The following is a 24,621-nucleotide window of genomic DNA, read 5'->3' on the forward strand; positions in this document are numbered from 1 at the left end:
TAAGAGCAGGTACGGTACAGACAGACAGCCTCTGAGACAGCGGAACCCGTGAGCATCGTTCAGAAAGCCCTCTCTCGGCGCTCAGACGGTTATATTCATTCATGCTGTCTCGGGTTCCAGTCCTGCCATCAACATGTTCATCTCCAGGACTGGGGAACTGAAACAATCTGAATTCAGCACTGGCACCTAATATAACACTGTATAAAGAGAGTGCGATGCTCATGACAGTGGTTTCCCGGGCCCAGGTATCCCTTTATCAGGTCGCTGTACTGCAACATGAGGGTTCGTGGGCTGTGCCTTAGGTTTGACGGGGACATTTATTGATTGTGGAGGGGAAAAAAAACAACATACACTGTAAGTTTACCCAGAGCAGATCTCTGAGCCCGCGAATTGATTTATTCTATCTCTCCGAGGTTCGCTCCTGTGTTTTTTTACAGACTGCGTTATTAATTTAAACCGCCGGAGAAAGCAGGCGACAGAAATTGCCTCTGCCCCTCGTGTGTGTGTGTGTGAGGACGCTCTGAGCTGTAGCGTTGGCAAAACTAATCACGTCAAGTGCTCAGACTCTAGGCCCTTTCTTGCGAGGTGGCGGCGGCGGCGGCGGCTGCTGCTCCATTTCGCCTCAGAACTCCGAATCAGCTCAGTGCCTCTGCTCCCGGAAGAAAAGGCTATCTATCTGTGTTGGGGAAAGTCGGTTTATTCAGCGCATGTTGTGCAAAGGGGTGTGGAGAGAGGGAGAGAGAGAGAGGGGAGGAGAGGGCGATCTAACCAGCGAGCGAGTTCACGCAAGACCTAGAGGAAGGTGTCGCGTTGCTGCGGTGCTTGGAAAGCAGGGAACAGGTCTGAAGCGCCCTCCCGAGTTTCCCCCCCTCCCCACCTCGCCTTCCTCAAGAGCTGAGGGGAAAAAAAATCTTTTTCGTGCTCTCGCTGGGAAGTGGGACCGGGGCGACCGCAGGAGCTAGGGAGTGAAAACATGGCTCCTAGTCAATTACACTTGTTCCCCAGGGATTTCGGCGTCTGGGTGCTCGCCTTCTTCTGCGCGGCTCGGACCTGTGGGGGATACAATTTAGATCTGCGCTTCCCGGTTATCAAAGAGGGCAAGAGCAACGGCAGCTTCTTCGGTTTCTCCGTGGCGCTGCACAGACAGACAGCCGGAGAGCAGAGATACCTGTGAGTACGGTCCAGTCTCTCTTTTCTTATCAAGCTTTTCCCGGTCGGGGAGGGACGGGACGGGGGGGACAGACCACACCGGGCTCCTTGTAGTTCTCAAACTGACAGGAGCCTGAGAAACAACGTTAAAAGTCTGCTCAAGCCGGCGCGGACGAAACTGTTCCTGCGGGCACCGTGCTTTTCGAGGAATCTCCCGAGAGGTTTCAGACCTCGTAGTTTGGTTCAAACTTTTGCAAGCAGTTAATAGTTCAGTTTATCTCCCTTGAAGAAGAAAAAAAAAAGGCGCCGAGATCTGTTTGTTTAAGGAACTAAAAACCGATAGTCTGTCATGTGGGTGATGAAGTTGTTGCCCCGGTCGCAAATATCAAACCACTTTTTTTTTTTTTCCGTCGTCGCTATAAATTCACGAAAGCAGACACCTGCTTGTTTTAGACTTCGGGACGGAAATTAAATGGAGCTTCAGCACCTGTCATCTGTCATTGTGTGAGCTGCAATATCCTTCCACAATCCGTAATAACCTTACACATTTACAGATCAACACTGTACTTAGTACGGCGGCGCTGATTTCCTGCTCGTTCGGGGGAAGGTAATTCAGAGCTGTCTTTCCACCCCAGCGATCACTCTTTGTTAATAATATGGAAGGACTGAAGTTGCAGAGTCACGGCTTTGCTTGGTGTCTGTATTTCTAAACCGCTAAACGCGTCGTGCGCTTTACTTTTAAAAACTGTGAAGTCTCCTCTTTACAGGAGGTCTCCGGTCAGTAGATTTCATATGCACCTGAACTGATATTTCACCTCCTTAAATGTAATTCCTGCGCTCTCTCCCCCAGTCCCTCAATGCCCCCTCTCTCTCTCTGCCCCTCTCCTCCTCTCTTACTGCCCCTCTTACCCCCACTGTTCCTTATAGCTAGCCAGCTTTACTTCAAAGGGAAATGGAAGTGGGGTGACTGACGGGTTGGTGACCATTAGAAACCCCTGCAGGTTGTGCAGTGTCTGTTTCCAGACCGTGGCCAGTAACTTTTGCAGACATCGCATACAAGACTAGTGTGAGACGGGCTCGCTGTTCCTCAGGCTGGGACAGTGACCACACACTGGGCTGCAGCCCTGCCGAGTTTCCTCCACCAGCAGGACCAGAAGCTGTTCTGGCTCTGGTTCTGGCAGGTGGGGGAATTCTGGGATCCGATTTGTGACTTGGGGGAAGAATGTTTGTGAAGTCCCAGAGTGCGGGATTTCTGGCACTGATGTCGACCATATGGAAGTCCTGAGCAGGCCCCGGCTTTAGTTAGTCATTAACCCGTTCTCCACATCTCTACTTCAGAATTGAAGTGCTCAGGTGAGATATGTCAGGGTGCCTGCCAGACTGAAGAATGGCTCCTGATTGTTAAACAAGAAGGCATATATACTTTGCGATTTCCCAATGCATAATCTTATCCACTTTGTGCATTGCAAAACAAAGAATTTTCTTAATTTCTAAAGTGTGCTCTAGGCCGGGAAATTATTATGCTATTTTTTTTTCATTTTCTCTGAACGCCAGAGGGGTTTCCTCCACTTTGTACCCCCACTTTAGAGCAATCTGGGGGAAACCTTCAAAGGTTTTCGGGGTCCCTTTCAAGCAGTAGCCAACTGAAGTGCTGGGAGCAGCAGTGAATCCAGTCCAATTAATCCAGTCGTGATCAGAACCGGCTCCCTCCAGCCCCGGCTGGCCAGGATCAGGACTGGTGATCCCTGTGTCACAAGGGCGTCTGTTCTGAGAGCAATAATAATAAATAGCAGCAGTGGTAATTCTAGCTCATTTAGCATGACCTGCTTGGCGCTGACCCCAGTGGGATCCAGTATATACTGTAGATTTCAGAAAACTGGGCTATCTGCCTTGGTATTCTTCCTGTGAATTTCATGCTTATGAAACTGTGGCTGTAGTGACATGGCCTCTGGTATTGCATGCTCTTGCAGGGCAGTCTGATCCATTTAGTATTTTCCTGTGTGCCTAAGACAGGGCTTCCCAAATCCGTAGTGCTGGGACCCTGGGCTTCTGTCTGCCTTTAAATCATATCATCTCCACTTAAGGCTATGGAGGAGGGACACACAGGTCCAGGTGAACCTTCATTTTATACATTTATGGCTTCTCTCAGGTGAAGAGCTGTTCTGTCACTCAAAGAGATGTAGAAAACCTGCTGCATTCCAGAACCCCCGGAGAGCAGATCTTTGATTTAAGATTTCATGAATGTGGAACAAGCTGCCCAGCCATGTGGTTTTCCCTTGGTTTATGGAAACAGCTGGATGAGATACTTGGATCAGTCAGATACTAACCTGCAAATGGGCTGAATAGCCTCCCCTTGTCTGTTACCTTTCTTATGTTCTAAAGATTGTTCCTCTTTCTCTCAGGAGCTTTGGAGAACCCTGTTGTAAACTACACTAGAGTCTTTGGTAATTAGGGTAAAAAGTGAAAAATGCACTTCAAGATGTTTCTTCTGTATTTCTTGCATTAGGCTGATGTCAGAATATGGTAAGGAGAAAATGCCAGTCCTAGGATTTGGTGCAGTAGTGCCGACTTAAGTTTGCTGTACTGCGAATCTGGAGAAATTCTTGGCCTTTCCCATGAGCTGCGACTAGAGCAGAACCACTAATTCTGAACAAACAAATCAGATCAGGGCTGTTCCAACTGTGGCACGGTCTAATCAGCTTCATTGTGACACTCTGCGACCAGCTCCTTCATTACTACATTGATCCTGCTAATTACACATTAAATATTTAAGGGCTCAACTGCAGCATAATTGTGTCCTGGAGCAGTGAGTTTTCGAAGCCCTGGATCAGAAGAAGTTTTGTGAGCTTTCTGAGTCATACAGTACGAAGATTAGAAGACTTAAAAACAGGTATGATCATGTTTTTTGAGCCATATTTGTAAACTTCCGTTCATGACACATCTTTGCAAAATTCAGAAGTTTTTTTTTTTACTTTAAGCACTGATTGTGATCCACATGCCAGAGACATAACTTCACTGATGAGCAAAGCAATGTGCGATACTGAAGTTGGCCTCATTTTATCTCAGGCTGTCAGTGACTTCAGCAGCACTAGCCACCGAAGTTTCCTTTATACATCGGGCTTAGCACCTCACAGACCCGCCTCCTGTGTGGTTGGGAGAGAGCTGCATTGGTAAAGAAGGTGCATTAAACCTCTCCGCTCTGCTGGACGTAAGGTTTGAAGTAGCCTGGGGAGGGGGGTTGTCAGCACGGTCTTCAAAAAGTCCTGTTTCTCGACTTGCTAGTCTATAGTTTTGAGCTGGGGGGGGGTAGGGGTACTCTTAAGGCTTTCAGCTAACTTAACTTTCAAGACCCCCTGATTTCCAGGTTCCAGGTTTTCCCTGCCCTTTGGATATCCTGCGGAGGCAGGAGATGCTAATGAAACTCCATGGTAACCTGTTAAGGGAGGCAGGAGTCTGTGGGTAGCAACAGTGATGTTTCCTGGCGCTGGGGCTGGGACCAGGCAGCTGGGCAGCGGTGAATCAGCAGCTGGATCCAGCACATCTGCCTTGCTGCCTGCGTTGTGCAGCTCTTTCATCTCAAGGCCTTATGTTTACTGGCAAAAAAAATCATTTCCTCTATCTCAGTTTTTTAAGTCGAATCCCTTGTTGTACAATTAACCTTGTTAAACGTGGGTTCAGTTTGGTGTAATTTATTCCAGGAGCGTCTCAGGAAGTGAGCTTTTTATAGAGAATTGTGTAGCTGACAACAGCTTTTGTTATTCTGCATCCAGAAAGGTGCTTTCACGTCCGGCATGAGAAAGATCTGAATATCCTCTTCATTTCTCAGTGTTTCTCTGTGCAGAGCTTTGATCTGATTCACCTTGAGAGGTACTTTATAAAATGAGTCTGCTTAAGATTGTTGTATGAATGCAGGTTTAAAAGATGCCATACTAATCATCAATTTATCATCGGTTGTGGGCATATTGAACATCAATAAAGCATCTATAGATATTCAGCAGTGATGAGGGCAGGTCAAACATAATTGAAGTGATTGGGCTGGGATAGACACTACAGCGTGTCAGTGTAAAAGCTGTTTATTCGAGTTCTGTGGAACCTTTCCTGAGGGTTAATTTATCATTAATGTAAAGTTTAATATCTTTACAGCTTAGTAAGAGGTAACACTAGTGCGATATTGTTGATATGAATACAAGCACTAGCAGTGGCTACGTTAGTAAAATGCTTGCAAGGAGATATTAATGAAATAGGGGTCTAATAAATGCATCTGTGCTTTGTAGAGGTTTTGGAAATCCCATCAGGTGTTTCATGATTCCTTGCTGATTGTGTTAGGTTATGAATAGCTCGACATGTCTGTTTGATGCAACAAATGAGCTTGCGTTCTGCACCGCCGAAGGAAAACTGACCAGCTCCTGCTCCATGAATCTGCACAAGCTGAGGGAGGAGGGCCTGCAGGAATGAGTATGATTAAGTGAAGCATAATTATAATCTAATTTATAATCTAAACAGGAGCCTGGGAGGAAAACAGGAGGGCTTGAGTGATATTGTACAAACACTTTAATTTTTTTCCATGTTTTAATCAGTGGTCTTTCCCTAAACAGGTTTCGTCAAAGCCTTATCTATAGAAAAATAATAATATAATCTGTTGATTAATAGCTTTAATCCAGTGTGGAATAAGAGAAACAACTTCAAATCCCGTGTGAGCTCGTTCGTGATGTACCAAAACAAATTAAAACGCAAATTTCCTTTTTTTTTTGCAAAGAAATTAACAAAAAAAAAAACTACTGCACTGAAAGCAAAACAAATGTTTGTCTTATGCCTTCAAGGGGAAGCCTGCCTCCTCTTTATTGCGGTCAGGCTGTTGTGTCTGTGAGACAGTGCTCTTGGCAGATGTGCTGTGAGAGCTGGAGAATAAATAGGCACTGCAGTTGAACATTAAAGTCTCCCACCCCTCCAGGCAACGGGCCCCTGCAGACACGGCGCTTGGAGCTTTGCAGTTGACTTCTTTTCCGACATTAATGAATGCTTGTCGTAAATCTTTCATTTTTATTACTGCTGAATTTGTTCTTGTAACTAGTACAAGCCCATTTTCATTAAGTGGTCCACGCGGTGATTGTAGAAACGCTCAACTCCCTTTGCTTCCAGATTTTTCAGAACTGCGCAGTAGCCACTGTCTTTCCGTTTGTGTCCTATTGGCTTCTGCAGGGCGGTAGTTAGGGGGCAGGGGTTTGAGGGCATTCCCAAGAGAAACATTTTCAGGTGATTTTAGATACAGCTCAACACTCGGACAGGTGAAAGAGACAGTCCTGTTGAGAAGACGAAGGGTATTTTTGTTACATGAAATGCCGTAGGGGTACAGCATTGTGGGCATGATCAAATAACTTCATAAAAATGAATATGAGGAGTCAAGACCATAACTCTTGTTATTTTCTGTAAAACCAAAAGCCCCTTGGTGGTTTAATTAAAGGGGAGAGACTCTACAGTTCACTCATTTGAAATCTTTTGAGCAGTGTCCCGCACAGAGTCCCTCGGCCCCGGAGCAGACAGGCAGGCGTGGGCTTACAGTAGTGCGCTCGCGTGCCCGTTCAGTCTGGTCAAGTTCAGCATTCCTGCACTGTCTCGTCCCGTGTGAGGGGGGCCTCTGCAGCTCTTCCGCGGAAAGCAAATTGTAAATCAACAACTGGATCTCGTCCGGCATGGGGGGGCTGGCAGTTTCGAGGCGGGTGGGGGATGCAGTCACTAGTCAGCAAAAACGCGAAGTCACAACAGTCTCGGAGTTCAAATGAGTGGCGGGTTTGGGGGAGAGGACACACCAAGCTGCCCTGGAAGCAGGTGGAAGTGCATTTAAAACCGAGAAAAGGCTGGTGGGGGGACGGAAATGATAAATCAGGTCAAATCTGGGAACAAACTGCCCAGCCCTGTTGTTGTAGCCGATACCCTGGCTTCTGTCAGGACAAAGGCTGGCTGATCCTGAGATCAGTTTGCTACTAGCTACAGTACCAAACGGGCTCCTCTCGATGGGAAACTTTCTCGAAGGGGAGCTACAGTCCCAATTCCTTAGACCAGGCATTAAATCTTGGTAACGCAATAAATTCATTGACGTGATGGAAACCTTTTACAAATTTCGAATGAAGCACAAAATCACGAACTATGTGAAAGGCTTGTAGGTCGTCCAGTTTTCACGAGGTCCCACAGATGGCGATGTGATGCAGCCCTTCCTGCTCACTAGTCACTGTAATGCCAAATGTAATGTACGAGCGAATAAGTACAGGTTGTGCAGCAGACATTTCACTGCAGAAATATTCCTACACGATCTGCATGCTGAGTTAACAAGGAAGTAGTATTTGTTGGCAAAACCATCTCAAAGTCAAGAGCAATATTTCTGTTGGATTAAAAGAGATGTATTCACAAGCCTGCTTGTTTACAGTGTTTATAGAGCCGCATCACATCACCAGAAGTTTTGTTGTGGTTCTAAATCGCGGAACGTGGCGTTGCGCATACCTGGAAATATTGTCTATTTTGTGATATAAATTGGAGGTTTCACATGTTACTGGGTACATTTTACCTTCATTGTGATTTGAAATGCGCTCATCAGTGCTGATTCTTTCTAACCCCGAAATATAAAAATAGCATTGCATGTTGAAGTGAGGCTCATAGTGTAAGGGTTGGCTGCAGTCTTCAGCAACAGGGATTGTCTCCTTCCAGGCAGACAAGATCTGTCTCTTCCCTCAGTCCCATCGTCCTCTTGATGGTGGTGAAGGACCAGAGGAGGTTGGGGGCTCTCTGTCTGGAAGTGGGCAGAGGGAGCGAGGCGGGGAAACGCACTGTGTTCGAGTCCGCCGTGGCGATCCGGCGTCTGCCAGCCTGGGCAGATGAGAGGAGCTGGCAGCAGGCACTCGTGCTGTTCCCAGACCCAGCAGCGGAGGGGGGGGGGGAGGGAGACGGGACAGCCTGGTGCTTCCCCGGCACTGCGGCCTTGCCGCTTGTGGGATAGTGGTCAAGGAGGGAGCCTGGGAACTGTGGCCGAGTCAGAAAACGACTCCGTGACTCTGTCCATCAGCGCCAAGCTGGTGTCTGCTCACATATTGCAGAAGTAAACTGTGTATATGTAGGAACTTTTAGGGTTCTGTGTGTAATTGGATCCTTGATTTTTTTTTTTGCTTTAGAATTCATCTCTTGCTGAGGCAGGTAAACATGATTTGTATTTTTTCGGGTGGGATCAAAGCGAAGGGCTTCTGGCTGTGGTGCAGGTCCGCGTGCCCCGAACCAGGATTCGGGGGAATCCTGGTGCCCCGAACCAGGATTCGGGGGAATCCTGGTGCCCCGAACCAGGATTCGGGGGAATCCTGGTGCCCCGAACCAGGATTCGGGGGAATCCTGGTGCCTCGAACCAGGATTCGGGGGAAATGGCCCTTTTGGGGCGGCCGAGATCAGCGGCGGTGCCGGTGCTTGCTCCAGCTGGTCCCAGGGGTGGGAGCATTCAGCAGCAGCAGCAGCAGCAGGAGGAGGAGGCAGGGAGCTCAACAGGAGCTGAAGATGAGAGCCTGTCTGCAGGAACACGGGCTGTGGCATTGTAGAAATGAAGCTACACGTTGAATGAATGAATGTGCACGTGTCACTGCCCCACACATCATCTCAGGTGACAGATAAATGAGGAGGGGGTGGAATTGCTGTGGTTTAGTTTTAAGTCCTGCTACATGGCTTAACCCTCAGCTCCCTGTAGTGTATGGGGCACAATGTACGGAGCATAGCTCTCTCTTCTAGGGCACTATTAGTATTGTAGACGGGCTCCTTTGTGTTGGCCCACATGCAGTACTGTGGGGTTGCCCAGAAAAAGGGTGTAATTTAACCACAGTACATTTGTGTGGAATGCCTGGAGCTTTTCCAAGGATTATACCATAAGCATACTTTGCCACAGCTCCTTTTTATTTCGCTAAGACTCTCTTATGTGTCTCTTTAGATGCAATTTTACTGTAATTTTGCTCTTTAGTGATTCAATTTATTCTGCTTCTACAATGTTATAGCAAAAAGCCATTACAGCTAACATTAAAATATTATATGAGCCCAAAGTGCAGCAACTACTTTTAACTAGACTGTTAACTATTAAAAGACTTGATCATTTTTACCTGATCCAGTGGGATGAGGGATTTGCAATTAAGAGTGGCTCCAAAAATGTACGGAATGTGCTTTTCTCCTGGCTGGTTGGGTCTCGCTCCATTGATGTGTTAATGTACATGGGGTGTTTGTTAATCAGTCTCCTCCTCCTCCCTCAAGGGGCTGCCTTGCTCAGGGAAGGTTTAGTGCTCCGCTGAGATCCCCACACTCCCAGTTCAGCTCCCTGACCCTCTGGAATCCCAGGAATGCCTGTCGTCTTCTTCCCAGCTCACTTAGTCCTGCAGGTTGGGACAGAACTGGAATGAGCAGAAACCCCCACAAGGTCTCGGAAACCGGCTGAATAGTCACGGCCCCTCCCTGCCTGATGCATCACCTTAGCATTTCCTTGAGCAAACGGACCCTCTGGAGCTCTGAGCTGCCCCCTCCCATGTGCTGAAAGGCTGAATAATCAATGCAACAGCCTCCATTCACCCTGAAACTGTCAAGAAGAGTTCAGCACTGCCTGCTGGCAGCTAGTGTGAGTTCAGGGATCTGCAGTGTGGACAGCGTTCACTAGTGTGCAAAAGGCTCAGACACTATGAGCAGCCACTATAGTAGCTAATTTATCAATGAAAACGAGTTGTCTTCATGTCAGATCATTAATGTCATTTCTTTCACTCTAAAAGAAAGGTCTTTTTGGACTTCAAAATACAGATCTATGAGGATTCGTTTTCCTATTTTCTTCTGCAGTGTGGAGTCGGGAGCAAAACTTCTCCAGTGTCAGTGTGTTTCAGATCATAGGTTTGTGCTTCCGAAGAAAGAAAAAAATATTCGGGTTTAGTGCAAAGAGCAGAATGAGACTGTCTACGTCTTGAGAGATTTTCCAAACCCAGTTCTTGTCATTTTCAGTCAGCATTTCCTTGCTAATGGACAGGCCTACCAACAAAATCCAGAAATGTATTTGTTTCCGCTATATAAATAGCAGCCTGTGTCCACTGTCTCTTCAAATCTGATTTATGCTGGTGAATTAAGTTGTACCTCCCCGTGCTGTAGAAAGGCTGTGACTCTGTGCTCTAAAGTCTGTGCTTTAGGCAGTGCTCTGTAGTCAATGAATGTCACTGTGATTAATGAGAACTCTTGCCTGCCCTTCTCTGGCTCGGCCTGAGCAGCTCCGCACCACACTGGTTTTCAATAAACAACTTTCCACCTTCCTCCCTCTTCCTCTGCCTCACTGCATGCTCCCCCCAGCCTGAAGCTGCCCTATTATCCACGAGTTTCCTAAACGGCTACCCCCAAAATCCTGAACTGAAAGAAATGGAGCCTGTCCCAGCAAGCAGTGGGCAGAAGACTGCAAGCAAGGGTACACCCTGTCCATCGCAGGGCAGACGCTCACTCACACCTGGGCCAGTTTTCCCAGGAGCCAATTAAGTAGGTCTAATCACAGTCTATAGACCTTATCAGTAGGTCTTTGTACTGTGGGAGGAAACCCATGTGAACATGGGGAGAACACAGAGAGCACCCCAGGGTGAGGCAGCAGTGCTAACCACTGTGCCACTGTGCAGACCTGCCCTGTTGTTCAATCCAGACATGATCCCTGCTGTCGACTCTCTGGGGAGTCTGAGCGAGAGTGGCAGTTTGCACTTTGTGCTTTTTTCTGCAGCGGTTTTTGTGTTGGTCTGTTTTGGTCCCGCTGTCCCGCCCGGTTTGGAATCGCCCCGTCGCGTCTTTGTGGCCTGCCCGGCGCTCCCACGGAGAGGGGGGGCGGACGGACGGCTGGGTGGGGGGTGTTCCTCAGGTCTGCCGCGCCTTCCAGCCAAACGTCTCTAGGGAAGCAGGGCACCCCATCGCTGATGTCCCTGCACACAGGCCCAGGAGCTGCTGTCAGTCAAAAAGCTGACCCCCCTCCTCCCCAGTGCCGCTCTACCAGTTGTGGAACCCAGAGCACATCCTGGTCGAACCTGAGATCCATTGCATTGGAGCAAGCTCCTCTGCTTGTCCAGGGTGTTCGACCGTTGGGGTTTTTTTTAACGGGGGTACAGATTCTTTAACACCGATAACGGGGTAAAGGGGGCGACGCTAACAGGACACCTCCGTCCACCTCTGATTCCTGCCCGCGGAGCAGCGAGGAACTGACATGGAGAGGCTCCTTCTCCAGATAGGCAGCCTTGCCAGAGGGTGTAGACGCAGCTGAACAGCAGAATCACGATGGAGTGCCACACGTCGGCGGTATGAGACCCTCATAACGGAGGGTGGCTCGGTCGCTCTGTTGTTTGCAGTTTCTCACTAGACTGTATCCCGTTTCTTTACCTCCCAGTGGACAGTTCAGGTGACAAAATAAGGCAGTGTCATTCAAGCACAGGTCTGTCTAGATTCGGAGCCTTGCTGGGCAGGGAAGAGCATGAGAGCAGCCTTTTCTTAGTTCAGCCTGAGAGCAGACTTCAGACAGACAATGCAGTAGCTTCTTCTGTGGGTCCGTGGTTTCGGAGGGATGCAGTTCACCATTCTAACACTTCTAAATGTATAAATAATGATTTCTAGCTGAAGGTGGTATCTGTGGTCCAAAACGTTCTCATCACCCTGCCATCTTATAATCGCAGCAGGTTGTAATTCAGCTTTCAAAGCCACTGAGCTGAGAGCGGGATGGATCTGGAGATAATAGCTAGTATCAGTGCGCATAAACACAGCTCCAGGAGGCTGCTTCTCTACCAGCCTTGCAAGACGAGCTCATCCTCGGGCGCAGGGGCCTGCCGGTTGGAAGAAGGACGTTTGTATTGTGGCGATCTGCACATTCCTGGTGCGCTCTCTCTCTCTCTCCCAGGCGCTGCAGACCCCTGAGCAAGCTCTTTCATACTTCCGATGTAAAAGACCTGGCGAAGCTCCTTGCCCCGTCTCCTTAGAACCCGAGCCAAGAGGCAGAGAGGCCTGTTATCTCCTGTCTGTAACAGCCTCACCTCGGCTGTCCTGCGTCTGTCTGTCTCTCTCTCCCTGCCTGCCCCAGTCATGCCTACCTGCCTGCAGTCAACAGAAGGAACAGAGCTGAATAAGAAACGAAACGATGACTAATTACCATTTATTGCTCATTATGATGGGGTGTCAGGTGTGGTTCTGGTGTGCAGAGGAAAGCAAAAGCTTTCATTTTGTTTGCTTTTTCATCTGCTGGAAGATGTCCGAAATGGGAGCGTCAGCTTTTATAGGCACTGTGCGGGCTTTCAGAAATATACATTTACGGAGAGTTAACGAATGAGAGGGGGGGCAGTTCAGTTCAGCTCAGCTAGCCCTTTCGGTGTGGCTAATTGATCCCAGGGTCTCATCCAGCTGTTCCTCGAAAGAATCCAGAATTTCATTTTTCATTTTTCCCCCGATGTGAATAAGATGCTGGTTCAATCTGCTGTGTGTGTATTTGTTTTTGTGTGTGTGTGGGGGGGTGTGCATCCCCCTTTTCATTCTCTACTAGTATGAAGTTGATTTTAGAAGTCAGGTGATTGTCGGGTGCCATTACATTGATTTAAAACGGGTGTTTTTGGATGATGGTTGAAATGGAAACCCAGCTGAAACGTAGAACTTGGTCAGAAAACCTTGTGTATGGAGGTTTTTTTTTGTGTGTAGATGCTTCTCGTGTTTGCAGAGTTGGCAGGTGAGTTAGTTTTGATCTAATCTGAAACTGGGGAAGGGTTTTTATTCCTTACCAGCTTGTTTCACACCCCCGCCACCCTTTGTGTAAAGAAGTGGCCCCGGTTCCCGCTGCTAAATGCGCCTCCCACACAGTTTCCACTTGTGCACTCTTGTGCTTCACTGTTCATTCTGCTGTTTTGAATTGGGAAGTTGGGGGTGGAATTGTGAGACATATGTCCCATTGCTGTCACCAGTACCACAAACCCCCCCTCCCCACACGCACACTTCTCATATTTCTGATTCTTCAGTCAGCCCATTGGCCGCAGGACCTCGTAAGTCAATGGGTGGTTTCTGACAGATGTCAGCTCTGGAAATGACAAGAACCCCTTGACTTTAGACTGATACACATACAGAATTTAAGTTAAAATACCCGCTAACATATGGATGGCTGCTTGCATTTAATAAAACTGTTTTCCAGCAGAGACGAGGCAGAGGGACTGGCCATGTGCAGGCGGCACACAAAGTCCCCCCCCAGGGTCAAGGAACTGCCTTATACTGGCAGGAATACAGTTTTTTATTTTATTTCTTCACCCGACTCGGAGCACTGACCGCACTACTCAGTGTGCAAGAGGACCCTTCTGGTTCACCTTCTCGGGTCTCTGAATGGGGTTTGTCGTGAAAGTTCGGGAGGGATGACAGCACCCAGGTTCAGTCAGGCTTGGCTGTCAGTAAACACTGACGAAACACTCTAGATACAGCACATTTCCCCTTCTCTTGCTCACGTATGTCTTTCTGCATCCCTCCTCCACCCCATCACCCCTCCTGCAGCTGCCCCTTGGTCACCCCTCACTCTGCTGGGGGGGGGGGAGGTCTCAGCCTCCTCGTCCCCTGGCCAGGAGCGTTAAGAAAAATTTGCACTACACTCCATAATCTTTTCAGTATGCTTAACTCAACTCTTGGGTGACGTTAGTCCTAGAGAATTGTTGATTGTCCAGGTGAGCACACCTGTGGCATGAACACAACGACCGTGTTTTGGAACGAAGGCCTGAGCCTTCAGCCCTCCATCACAACCCACTGGGCTGCGTGCCAAGGAAGATCTTTCAGCCTGTTCCAGCACTAAACGCTTACGTTACCAGTCAGTCAGGACGACACCTTTATTAATTTAACTGGGGGGGGGGTTGTTGTAGATAGATCTCTGAGCTTCCCTGCCCATGTGTTTCCCCTTCTCCAGGGGGGTCTGGGGTCCCCCACACCCCCAACAGGAGGGAACACTGCTAAGCTGGGGGTGCGCACCATGGAAAGAAAGGTAATTCTGCAGAATAATTTCATCAGACGCGGTAGGAATCTGCTGGAGACCTCCACGGCCCTCAGCCTTTCATGACGGGAAGTGATTTATCTGCAGAAAGAACGCAGCGACGCGCCCAGTGGAAAACCTTGTCCCTTAATGAAGTTTCTATCTAATGGTCCTGTTAATGTATTGCTCGTCTGCTTGATCCGTCCGCAAATCTGCTGCAAAAGCTAACGTCTTTGTCTGCTCCTCCGTAAATTTTGCTGAAAGAGGAGCTTTCTTATGATTGATCGAGTCCGCTGTCCGCGATCCCTGGCACCGTTAAGTACGCTTTTCCAGATAGCGTGATCGTCCGACGCTTTGCTCAGGCAGTCCTGTGCTGACGATGGGCAGTACCTGCAGAGTGTGCTGGGAGAGCTCAACACGCCAGAATTCTGACATCTCCAGTCTTTTCGTTTGCAAGGGAAGAGAATGTTGAAAGCAAGAAAACGCAGTTGGACTCGGGGACGAAAGGCTGGTGGTGGTCTGAAGTAGCTGGTCACTAATTCACATGTGGCCCTCCAGCTGGGACTGTGGCTCTGTTACAGTGAGTGGTGACACAGCCAGCAGAAAAAGAGATCAAGCAAACAGATCAGAACCTGTGATGAACCACATTGCAGCGCAGATAGACCGTGTTCACAGGAAATAACCTGCAGAGAGAACAGTGTTTTGTTTAACAGCAGAGAAACAAGCGACATGTTTCCTTTTGCTGATGTGCTCCAGGGACACAAATATAGAGGCAGACCAGGCTGTGTGAATAAAATAATATGGAGATGGATACACAGAGCCTCATACTGATAAAGTGTAAAGACATTTCTTTTCAGTCAGTCTGCATTTTTATCTTTAATCTTTTCTCTTAGTGTGCTGAAAGCATTTGAGCATTTTGTTTGTCAAAGGTCCCATTTTCCTGAGCAACACCTGTTTAGATCACCTGTGTATTACAAGGTGAAAAACTTCAAAAGAGCCTCCTGGAAGCAAAGGGTTCTTGTAAGAAAAACAGACCGTCGTGTTCCCTCTTTGAGGCAGGGAAGAAGGAACTGATTATTACAGCAGATAGTAGTTAATCAGAGCAGGATTGTGGACCTTCCTTTGCTACCGTGTGCTTGTAGCTCATAATTTAGACAAGCTGGGCAGCTGCAATAGCTTATCAGCCAGTTCAGACAGCCCACGGCTCCTCTGTTGGGAAATTCTCATCCTCGCAGAAGGCAGCCAGCAAACCAAGCCTGAGGGTTTGAGCGATGTATGTGCAGTTCTTGCTGCACAGTCAGTCTGCTCGCAGCTCCAGCTTTTCAGAGTTAAAACAAAGGTTTTGAAGCAGCTAGCAGTGGAAGGCCGTCCTGCAGACCTGCGTTGGAAGTAAAGGCTGGTCTACTGCCTGTACTGCCACAGTGGCCATGGTCTGGCAGGGCACTGGAGGGCTCGTTGCTTATCCCCTGCGATCGGGGCAGCCTGTCTCTGGGAGAAGGCACTGCTCCAGTGCCTGGAGGAGCACAGCACTAGAAGACCAGTTTGCAAATTCTACAGCTCTCAGTGAAGTTCATTTTTCCATATTAATTTTGCAGGTGACCACTATATCAGTATTATAAGATACCTGCACTGAACTGAGCTTGATCCCTTTTAAAAGAACCAGGCACGGCCTGATCATGTAGGAGCCTTTTTATATACACACTGCTCACCCTGAGCTGAAACACCTGGCTGATTCCATGATCTCCCTGCCTACATCACAAGGAAATGGGAGATCCTTTTAAAATGCCTAAGATTGCAAAAAAAAAAAGTAGCAATGGGCTGAAATGGGAGATTTTCTAATTGACTTTGCCCCTTTTTACATTTTGCAAGAAATACGAAAGGCAACAGTATGCACGTAGAGTTTTTTTTCCCCTATTTGTTTTTTTCTTGCTGGTGAGCAGCAGGGCTGGTAAACTGAGCCCTGTTCATCTGTTAGTGTCTGGGACTGCTGCTGTGATACACTGACCTGCTGGGAGCCTTGACACATTAGGGCAGCTCTTATTACTCTGTGGGCAGCTGGTGTTATACTGCATCGTTAGCAGGTTCTCTCATAATATCTATCTTTCAGATACATTTCTATATGCCACGAGAGAGGGAAAGTAAATTCCCTCCCGTTGTATACTTATCAAGCGGAGAGGGAGAACAGAATGTCTTGTGCTAACGAGGCACAGCAGATCCAGTCCTGATGTCGTTTCGGTCATTTCCTCCAGATGGGGCTGAATTTGATCATTTGCATCTTAGTGACTTCACCTTACAGTTGAGACCTTCCAGATTGCTGGATTTCCGTCCTGGTTGCCATTGGTTTTTAATAGCTCATTAGAAAATAACTGGCTGTTGACCTTCTAGTTTCTGTAGGGGGCATCATACAAATTTGATCTTGGTGTTGGGATGTGAGCTCCTTTTGAGCTGGCTTAGAGACAGTGCCAGGGGCTTCCAGGCTCCAGTTCGGCTAAAACAGGGCCTCCTGCCTAGAAGAAGATTCTAGACAAAATAGAAGATTTTAAGACTTCCTTTCTCTGTGTTAGTAAACAAGATTTTTTTTTTATTATTACGTGGTTACAAACAAGAGGGCTACGTTTTGCTTTTGGGCAAAAATCTGTAAAAAGGTTTTAGATTTCATTCCCAAAAAAATGTTGGAAATTAGTTGATATACCATGACCTGGGATTCTGAGGCTGTGGTTGAACAAGTGGGAGGTGACGACATATATTGCATTAATTAAACGGGTAATTAAAAACCGACATCGTCAGCAACTTCATTTGTTGAGTCCTGGCAAAGCTTTATTATTAGCAGATTCCAGAAACCTGACATTGCTCTGTGAAAACGGCGTTCTGTGTGAAAAGGCGGCTGTAGTTTCCCGTTCGTATGAATCTCTGCGATGGTCGGCTTCACGTTGTGTCGTGTCCTCGAAGGTACGAGCTGTGAGGTTCTCTGCAGCTCTGCCTCTCAGTCGGGCATTGTGACCCGAGTGTGAAATATTCAGCAGGGGAGGGGAGAGAGCACACAGACACTAAGAACACGCACTGTGGCCAGTGAGCGCCTAGCCTCTCGGATTCCAGTTCAAATTTAAAAGGCTCTATTGGCATGCGTTCCAAAGCTTTAAGCACTTAGGCAATAAAGAAAAAAAAACAAGCTCAACAAATGCAAAACACAGACATTAAAGCATCGACGGGAGAAACAACAACGTCCTTTCCCTCTCTGTGCCTCTCTCCGACAGTAAGGAGTACAGGAGTAGGGAGATCGGGGCTGTAGGGTGTGAAATATGGCGGAAGACAGGATCTGTGTCCTTGAATGTGTAATAATAATAATGTTGTTTAATTAGCTATATACAATTTCTTGCATTAGGAATTCATCTGTTTTCACAAACCCCAGCTTGCTCTCTATGAGACACACAGACAGGGAGAGAAGCTGGGGGTCAAAGTGCAGGGTCAGCCATTGTACAGCGCCCCTGGAGCAGTTGGGGTTAAGGGCCTTGCTCAGGGGCCCAACGGAGTAGGATTCCTCTGCCGGCTGCGGGATTTGAACCGGCAACCTCCCAGCCACAGGCGCAGATCCTGAGCCACAGAGCCACCGCTCCACCCCTGAGACCTGCTGGGGCCGTTTTGTCACCTGTCGAAACGGCCCGATCAGAATCGGCGGAGTTTCACAGCAAGCTCTCCTCCCCGGTACGTTGCTGAAAGCCAGCCCCGCGTTATCGACATCTGTGGCTTCACTGATCAGTGTGAATGAATGAGATGCTTTGCAGAAGCTGTGATCCGCGTTGTTCCAATCCCTCCCTAGTGGCTGCTGTTCACTGAGCAGTATTGAACTGTCTCTGAGCAGAAAGCCACACACGCAGAGAGAGCTCTGGCAGGGAAGACTGATCTGTCGGTTTGCCAGAGCCTAAGTGAGGCCTAACATTGTTACCACGTGTAGCTGTTACTGTTTGCAGAAAGGAAAGTATTTTATATTCTTTTATACTCAAAAGGGGCAACCTGCTTGTGTGTAGATTATATTTCCCATGTGGCTGTCTCTCAGTGTGGGTGAGTCACTGATGCATTGTTCACATAAACCACACAGGACAATTTCCCCTTTCACTGCGGAGGGAAGGGGGACTCCCAGCCGGTTAATATGATTGAAATTAAAGGACTCGTTCCACATATTTCAACTTGCCTTGTTCATTCATTGTGGGGAAGCTCTACAAAGGGCCTTGCAGGGCTGCATTATAAATAAAATGTAGTGATCATCCCCAGTCTACGCGGACGTGCTTTTAAAACTGAGAGAAGGAGTTACTTATTTACACACAGGGTTGTGGGAGCATGGAACAGGTTTCCCAGCCATGTTGTTGAAGTCGATACCCTGGCTTCTTTGAAGAAGCAGCTAGATGAGATCCTGGGATCAATTCTACCAAACAGGCTAGACGAACTCTTCGCGTTTTTGTAACCTTTGATCTTAAGGGCTGTGGGATGGTGCCCCCTGTGAATGAAAATCATTTTAACTCATGTTTGCGTTAAGAAAGCAAGGAAACTCGGTGTCCCCTGCTGTTGCCAAAGGGAAAAACGCATCATGTAAAATTGCTTTCTTGCCCGATTTTGTACAGAACCACAGGCAACAGGAAAGAAATTCCAGGAATGTGCCTCCTGTTGGATGTACTGGGGATCCGGTGAAGTACTCGGACTCCTCTCCAGGCACTTTGGCGCGCTGGCTGTGCTGGGGGGTGTGATGGTGGTGGTGGGGGGATTATATTGTTAAAGCCCGGATACTGAAGACGATCACCGCACTGCCTGTCCCACTCCGGGCACACAGAGCGGTCTCTAAAATAAAAGGAGTATTTCAGGATGACCTTGCCCTTTTTGCCAGCTGCATCCTGGTCCAGGTGGGGGATTGTGGGGGAGGATTAGGAAGTGAGTAAGCTGTGAGTAAGCTGCCAGGGTGGTGTTTCTTGGTATCAAACCAACGGCCGGTTCCTGAGCATTTTGATAAGGTTTTGATTTTTGATTGGGGTGACTCACCTTTATCTTGCCCCATGCTGCACATGAGGGCTCTGGAGCTGCAGAATCTCAGAGGGGTGGGGGTGGCTGCCCACTCTGCCCGAGTGCCAAGCAGAGCCAGGGTGTGAGCTGGCTGCCTGCCCTGCTGCCCTCCACATTCCAGATTCCTGTGTTTCTACAGCTTTCGCCATGTGGGGTTGAAAAGCACTTTGAGGTCACGTGTCACGAAAGGCACATGACAGAATAAGCACAGGCGCCCTGTCTCCTAACTGGGTTTATTCACTCGAGCTACTGCTGGCTTGGATGTATGGATGCCCAGGAAGCTTTGGAAGAGAAGTCTAGCTTGTCCAACAAACCTGAATGCACTTGGTTGAGACGGGCTTGATTGTTCCATCATCCCATTAAATTCATGCTGTGAACCCTGAACTGTGCTCTTGCGTAACAATTACAAACGCTCACCTTCAGGAGCACGAGTCCTTGTTACACGCTGCCATCAGTGTGCAATATAATTCATTCATTTGTCCTTTTTATTGCAGTCCCTAAAAGGGTGAAAAATGAAGAGGCCATTCAGCCCATCTTGCCTGTTTGGTAATTAGTAGCTAATTGATCTAAGGGTCTGAAAGGGCCATTTCCTGATAGAAGCCAGGCTATTGGCTTCAACAGCATGGCTGGGTAGCTTGTTCCACTCTCCCACATCCCTGTGCATGAAGATGTGCCTTGTGATTTTGGTTTTAGACACTTGCATATAATTGCACTTCTGTGTGGTCAAAGACCACAAAGAAGCTGAAGAACTCATGATTAAACTACCTCATTGTATATCTAGAAGCCCTACAAATACAGGCCTTGCAAAAAAGGTGTCTTAAAAATCATTTTGACGAAGTGTTCTTGTAGGGAACAAATATGATCAAAAAGAGAAAACATTCCACAAAATAGTAAACTGTAGTCGTTTAAGGCAGTTCCTACTAGAGGAGGGTACACTCGCACAATGTGCAAACGCTCAGCCAAGAGTAGATACGACTCACTGCTGCACCATGAGCTCCAGGTGAGAGGGCCTGAGCTCCGCCCCCAGCCCCTCCTGGTGGACAGGTGAGCTTCCATTTCACCCAGAGGTGAGCTGGGCTCTGTAACTCTGGCACAACATGGAGGACAGGACTGAGGCTCCACAACCAGTAAGGTAGAGACAAAACAGCCGATGCATAGATTAATGTATTCACAATAATATGCACCATATCAAAGGGCACAGAGAATGCCTTTTGTTCCAGGATGATAAGGGCAGCAGGTGAACAAGAGAGAGAGCTCAAAGATCACTTGATGAGGGTGTGCACTGCTTCTCCCCTCTGGAATCTAAAAACTGCTGTAGCTAATTGCATTGCCCTGTGTGTTTTAGGGGAGCTGTTGGAGAAATATGCCAGTTCAAGGAGAGAAACCAGGCGGTCGTACCAGTAGGAGATGGCCCAGGACAGATTTTTTTCTGTATCTGTTATCCAAAAGATGAATCAAATTCCAGGCCCTAGTGCCTCCAGCGAGAGAGCAGTCCTCCCTCTTCAGGAATGAACGCAGTGTTTTTTCTCCAGTCTCCCTCTTCTAGCAGTGTGCACCTGCTTGACTCTTCCCACGCTTCTGGGCCCTCCTGAGGTCCTCCAGTCGTGCCAGATCTCCTGCAGCTTCATCTGGAATCCGCCATGCTTTTTAGGACTCACTGTAACTAAGCCATCAGTGAATTGTCTGTGCAATGTTTTCTGTGTGCATTCGATTTTCAGAAGAGGCGAGAATTCAAAATAGATTGCAAAATGGTTTTTAAACCATTACATGCTGATTATAGGGGGCCATTTTTTGTTTAAATAACTTCAACAAGTTGATGGGATCATGTTTTCTATAAATTGCCTGTGAAATCTACAGTATCAGAGTGCAATAACATTGCTTTGTGTGTGAGGCCATGTTATTTACTTGGAAAGCAGGCAGATGGAGCCAGGCCAGATTGGCAAATGGAATTAACTTTTCAGCGGGGTTGTGTGTGTGTGTGTGATAGCTGCCTGTAGTGCAGAGGGTGTGGGGCACTGACAAGTCAGCTCTCTCAGGTGTGCTTTCCTGGTGAACATTAACCCGGAGACTAAGCCTGCAGGAGCCAGGTACACACACTCACCACTCCCCTCTCCATCTACAGTGATAGAAAAGCTGCAGTGAGTCTCTCTCTCTCTGTGCAGTAACCAGAAGAGCAAAAGGAAGCTGACAAATGAGAGGAGGCCACTTAGCTCACTGAGCTTGTTAATTTGCTGTAATTAATTAATCTGAGGATCTCTTCCAGCCCCTTCTTGAAAGAAACCAGGGCATCAGCTTCAACAACATTAATGGGTAACATGTTCCAGGCCCCTATAAATTGCTTTGTAAAGAATTGCCTCTTGTTCTCTGTTTTAAGTGCAGAGAACATTAGTTTCAACTTGTGTTCCTGTTCCACTGTTGGATCTAAAGAAGTCATTTGACTTTCTTTACCCTATTCCTTAAAGGATTATGAATATAGTACTTTAATCAGGCACTTTTGCAGGTTTTTGATACTGTATATTTATTTTAGGCTGTCAGTGTAGTATATGACTTTGAGCCTGGGTTAAAAAAAACAGACTAAAGTAGAATTGTTGCACAAAATTCAGCCACTGTAACAGCTGAAGCATTTTTATGTCCCTTGGATGTCATTTTATTGATGGAAGCAATCCCGTTTGAAAAAGACAGCAGTGAACCCTGCACTTATCATCTGCAATTAGTATCAATATATTGCGAGGTTATAAATCAGGATTCGTATTTTTCTTGTTTCTTTAAGGTCTGGTTGTGGCTGACGTTTCCACAGTGAAACCGCTGGGTATTGAATGTGTGTCTTCGGGGCACCAACACGTTTTGGCTCATTTGAATAAGGCAGCTTCACCCGTGCGTGTCTGATCATGCAGGTCCTCTAATTCCACTGCCTGGAGATAGAGAAGACATTCAGAACAGAGGGCTGTGTAGCTCTCAGGCAAGAGAATCTCTTCAGTCCTCTGATTGCCCATAGTGAATTTTACCATCTTTATCCTGAATGTTGACTTCCCTTGCCTTATCATGCTTTGCTAAACCTTTTTAACTTTTACTATGGATTTTCTCCTTTATTCCACTTCACCAAGCTTTTTCTGGACCTTACTTGACAGTAATCTGCTTTTGCTGTGATTTTGCATAGGTAGCTACTCTCTCTGTCATTTTCATCCCTTTCCCCTGTAGGCCTGTGCAAGGACATTCCAGAGTAAAGGTCCAAGAATGTCGATATTGGTCTGCTGTCTCTGAAGCAAACATACCCGTTTTGTTTTAATGGTGACTTGATTGTTTAGTCGGGCAGAAAACCCACCTCCGAGGCCGAGACAGGGCGCAGTCTTCCCTGCTGACTCAACCTGGGGCCTAGCAGCTAATCTGCCCACTTCAAAGCATCTCCCCCCCCCCCACGCTGAGTGCTGACACAGAGGTTGAACAAAAAGGGAGCATTTAAACGTGATTGTCCCATTTATCTCCTTTTAATCGCGGTCGTGTTCTGGCACGCTCAAAAACGAATTCAACTTTCACCCCCCTGGGCATCATTTCCTGGCTCTTCTGTGAAACCCGATTATGAGGCCCGCACTCCTGGTTTCGTCCCGCGCCCTCGCGCAGACCCACTTGCTGCAGCAGGGAGAGGACCGACCTCTCCCTCTCCACCCATTCCCTTCCCTCTCTGTCCGCCACGTGAGCAGCCACTGTATTGTGCAGACGGGGAACGAGGAAAGGTTTATTCCCTGCTGAGAAGAGAAGAAAGGTGTGAAATCTTCGGGTGTGATTTGGGTGCACACCCGGAGAAGGTTCCACAGCCGAAACGTTGTTTCCTTTCTTCTCTTTCCAGCATGGAATAAACCTATTACTTGTTCCTATGCAGCCGAAGCAGCTACCCACCCGAACTATTGTGCAGTAGGTTTAATAATAATAATTTCTCACACTTCTATAGTGCTTTTCTGGACACTCCACTCAAAGCACTTTACAGGTAATGGGGACTCCCCTCCACCACCACCAGTGTGCAGCCCCACCTGGATGATGTGACAGCAGCCACAGGGCGCCAGAACACTCCCCACACACCAGCTCTCAGTGGGGAGGAGAGCAGAGTGATGAAGCCAGTTCAGAGATGGGGATTATTAGGAGGCCATGATTGGTAAAGGCCAATGGGAAATGTGGCCAGGACACCAGGGTTACACCCCTACTCTTTTCGAGAAACGCCCTGGGATTTTTAATGACCACAGAGACTCAGGACCTCGGTTGTACGTCTCATCCGAAGGACGGTGCCCTTTTACAGTATGGTGTCCCCGTCACTATATTGGGGCATTAGGACCCACAGACCGCAGGGTGAGTGCCCCCTGCTGGCCCCACTAACACCTCTTCCAGCAGCAACCTTAGTTTTTCCCAGGAGTCTCCCATCCAGGTTCCCACCCGCTGAGCTCCAGTGGGCTGCCAGCTGTGAGTTGCAGAGTGATATGGCTGCTCATCAACACACCTCCTGTGGATGATGTGATTTGGACATGCGAGTGTCGCAAGTAGAAATATAGAAATCCTTCGTGCCCCCCACTCTTCTGCTCCTCTCTCCCTCTGTTGCCGTCTTCCTCCCTCTAAAATTCAAATTAAAAGAGCTTTATTGGCATGGTTGATAAATTACAGTGTTGCCAAAGCTGTAACAAACCTTTTTGCTTTCTGCTTCACTCAGCTTTTCTCTGTGTGTCTTCCTGTCTGCTTTTTAATCTCTCCCTTCACTCACCTTCTGTCTCTCTGCCATCGCCTCCTCCCTCTCCGGTCTCGCGGTGCACAGTACAGCGCCCCCTGCTGTTCACCCAGCGTTTGGCTCACCAATCGAGTGGTAAACGAGAGAAGAATGCAGCACAGCCAGCTAGCTCTTCGATACATTCCAGCAGGTCTCTGAGATAGTGATAAACTCTAAGCAAACAGTCCCTGGCAGCAGAGCTGGTGTTAAGTGACTGATGAGGTCTTTGACCCAGGGCAAGTGCAAAATATTATTTGAATTGCCAGAAAATGTTCACACTCTGGAAAGACAGTCTTTGCTCCAGTGATTATATGCTAGCTGCAGATACAATTAAATACTATTGCAAGTGTAGCTGGTGGTTATTTTTAAAACCTGTACTGTTCACCTTACTGCTACTCCACTTGATGTCTGTGGTTAATGTCAGTGCTGAATTAATCCGATACATTAAATCGGTGTCCTTTACTGAGGTTACAATAGCTTGTTTTGGCACAGGTGCGGATGGGGTGTGTGGTGTCCTGTACAACACAAATACAATATGTTATTTTAACTGATGTTAGATCTTGTTCCAAGAAAAATGTTTTGTCTGGCTCAGGCAGAAGCTATCCCTAGTATTATTGCTTGTTACAGTTTCTGAAGATGAGTGCACATATTGTCCTGGTAAATATGAGGGAATAGTGAATGC

At 47.7% G+C, this 24,621-nt stretch overlaps 1 protein-coding gene across 1 annotated transcript in view; it reads left to right on the forward strand.

Moving 5' to 3' along the window:
• Positions 1-577: 577 nt before the first annotated feature.
• The window catches only part of itga3b (integrin, alpha 3b), a 44,224-nt gene continuing 20,180 nt past the window's right edge, over positions 578-24,621 (forward strand). The window contains exon 1 of the mRNA XM_088906265.1: positions 578-1,170. Coding sequence (XP_088762391.1) covers positions 974-1,170 — 197 coding nt within the window. The 5' untranslated portion in view covers positions 578-973. The remainder of the gene's footprint in view (positions 1,171-24,621) is intronic.

The sequence above is a fragment of the Atractosteus spatula genome, chromosome 26, assembly GCF_055471065.1.
Source record: "Atractosteus spatula isolate fAtrSpa1 chromosome 26, fAtrSpa1.hap1, whole genome shotgun sequence".
Classification (NCBI taxonomy): Eukaryota; Metazoa; Chordata; class Actinopteri; order Semionotiformes; family Lepisosteidae; genus Atractosteus; species Atractosteus spatula.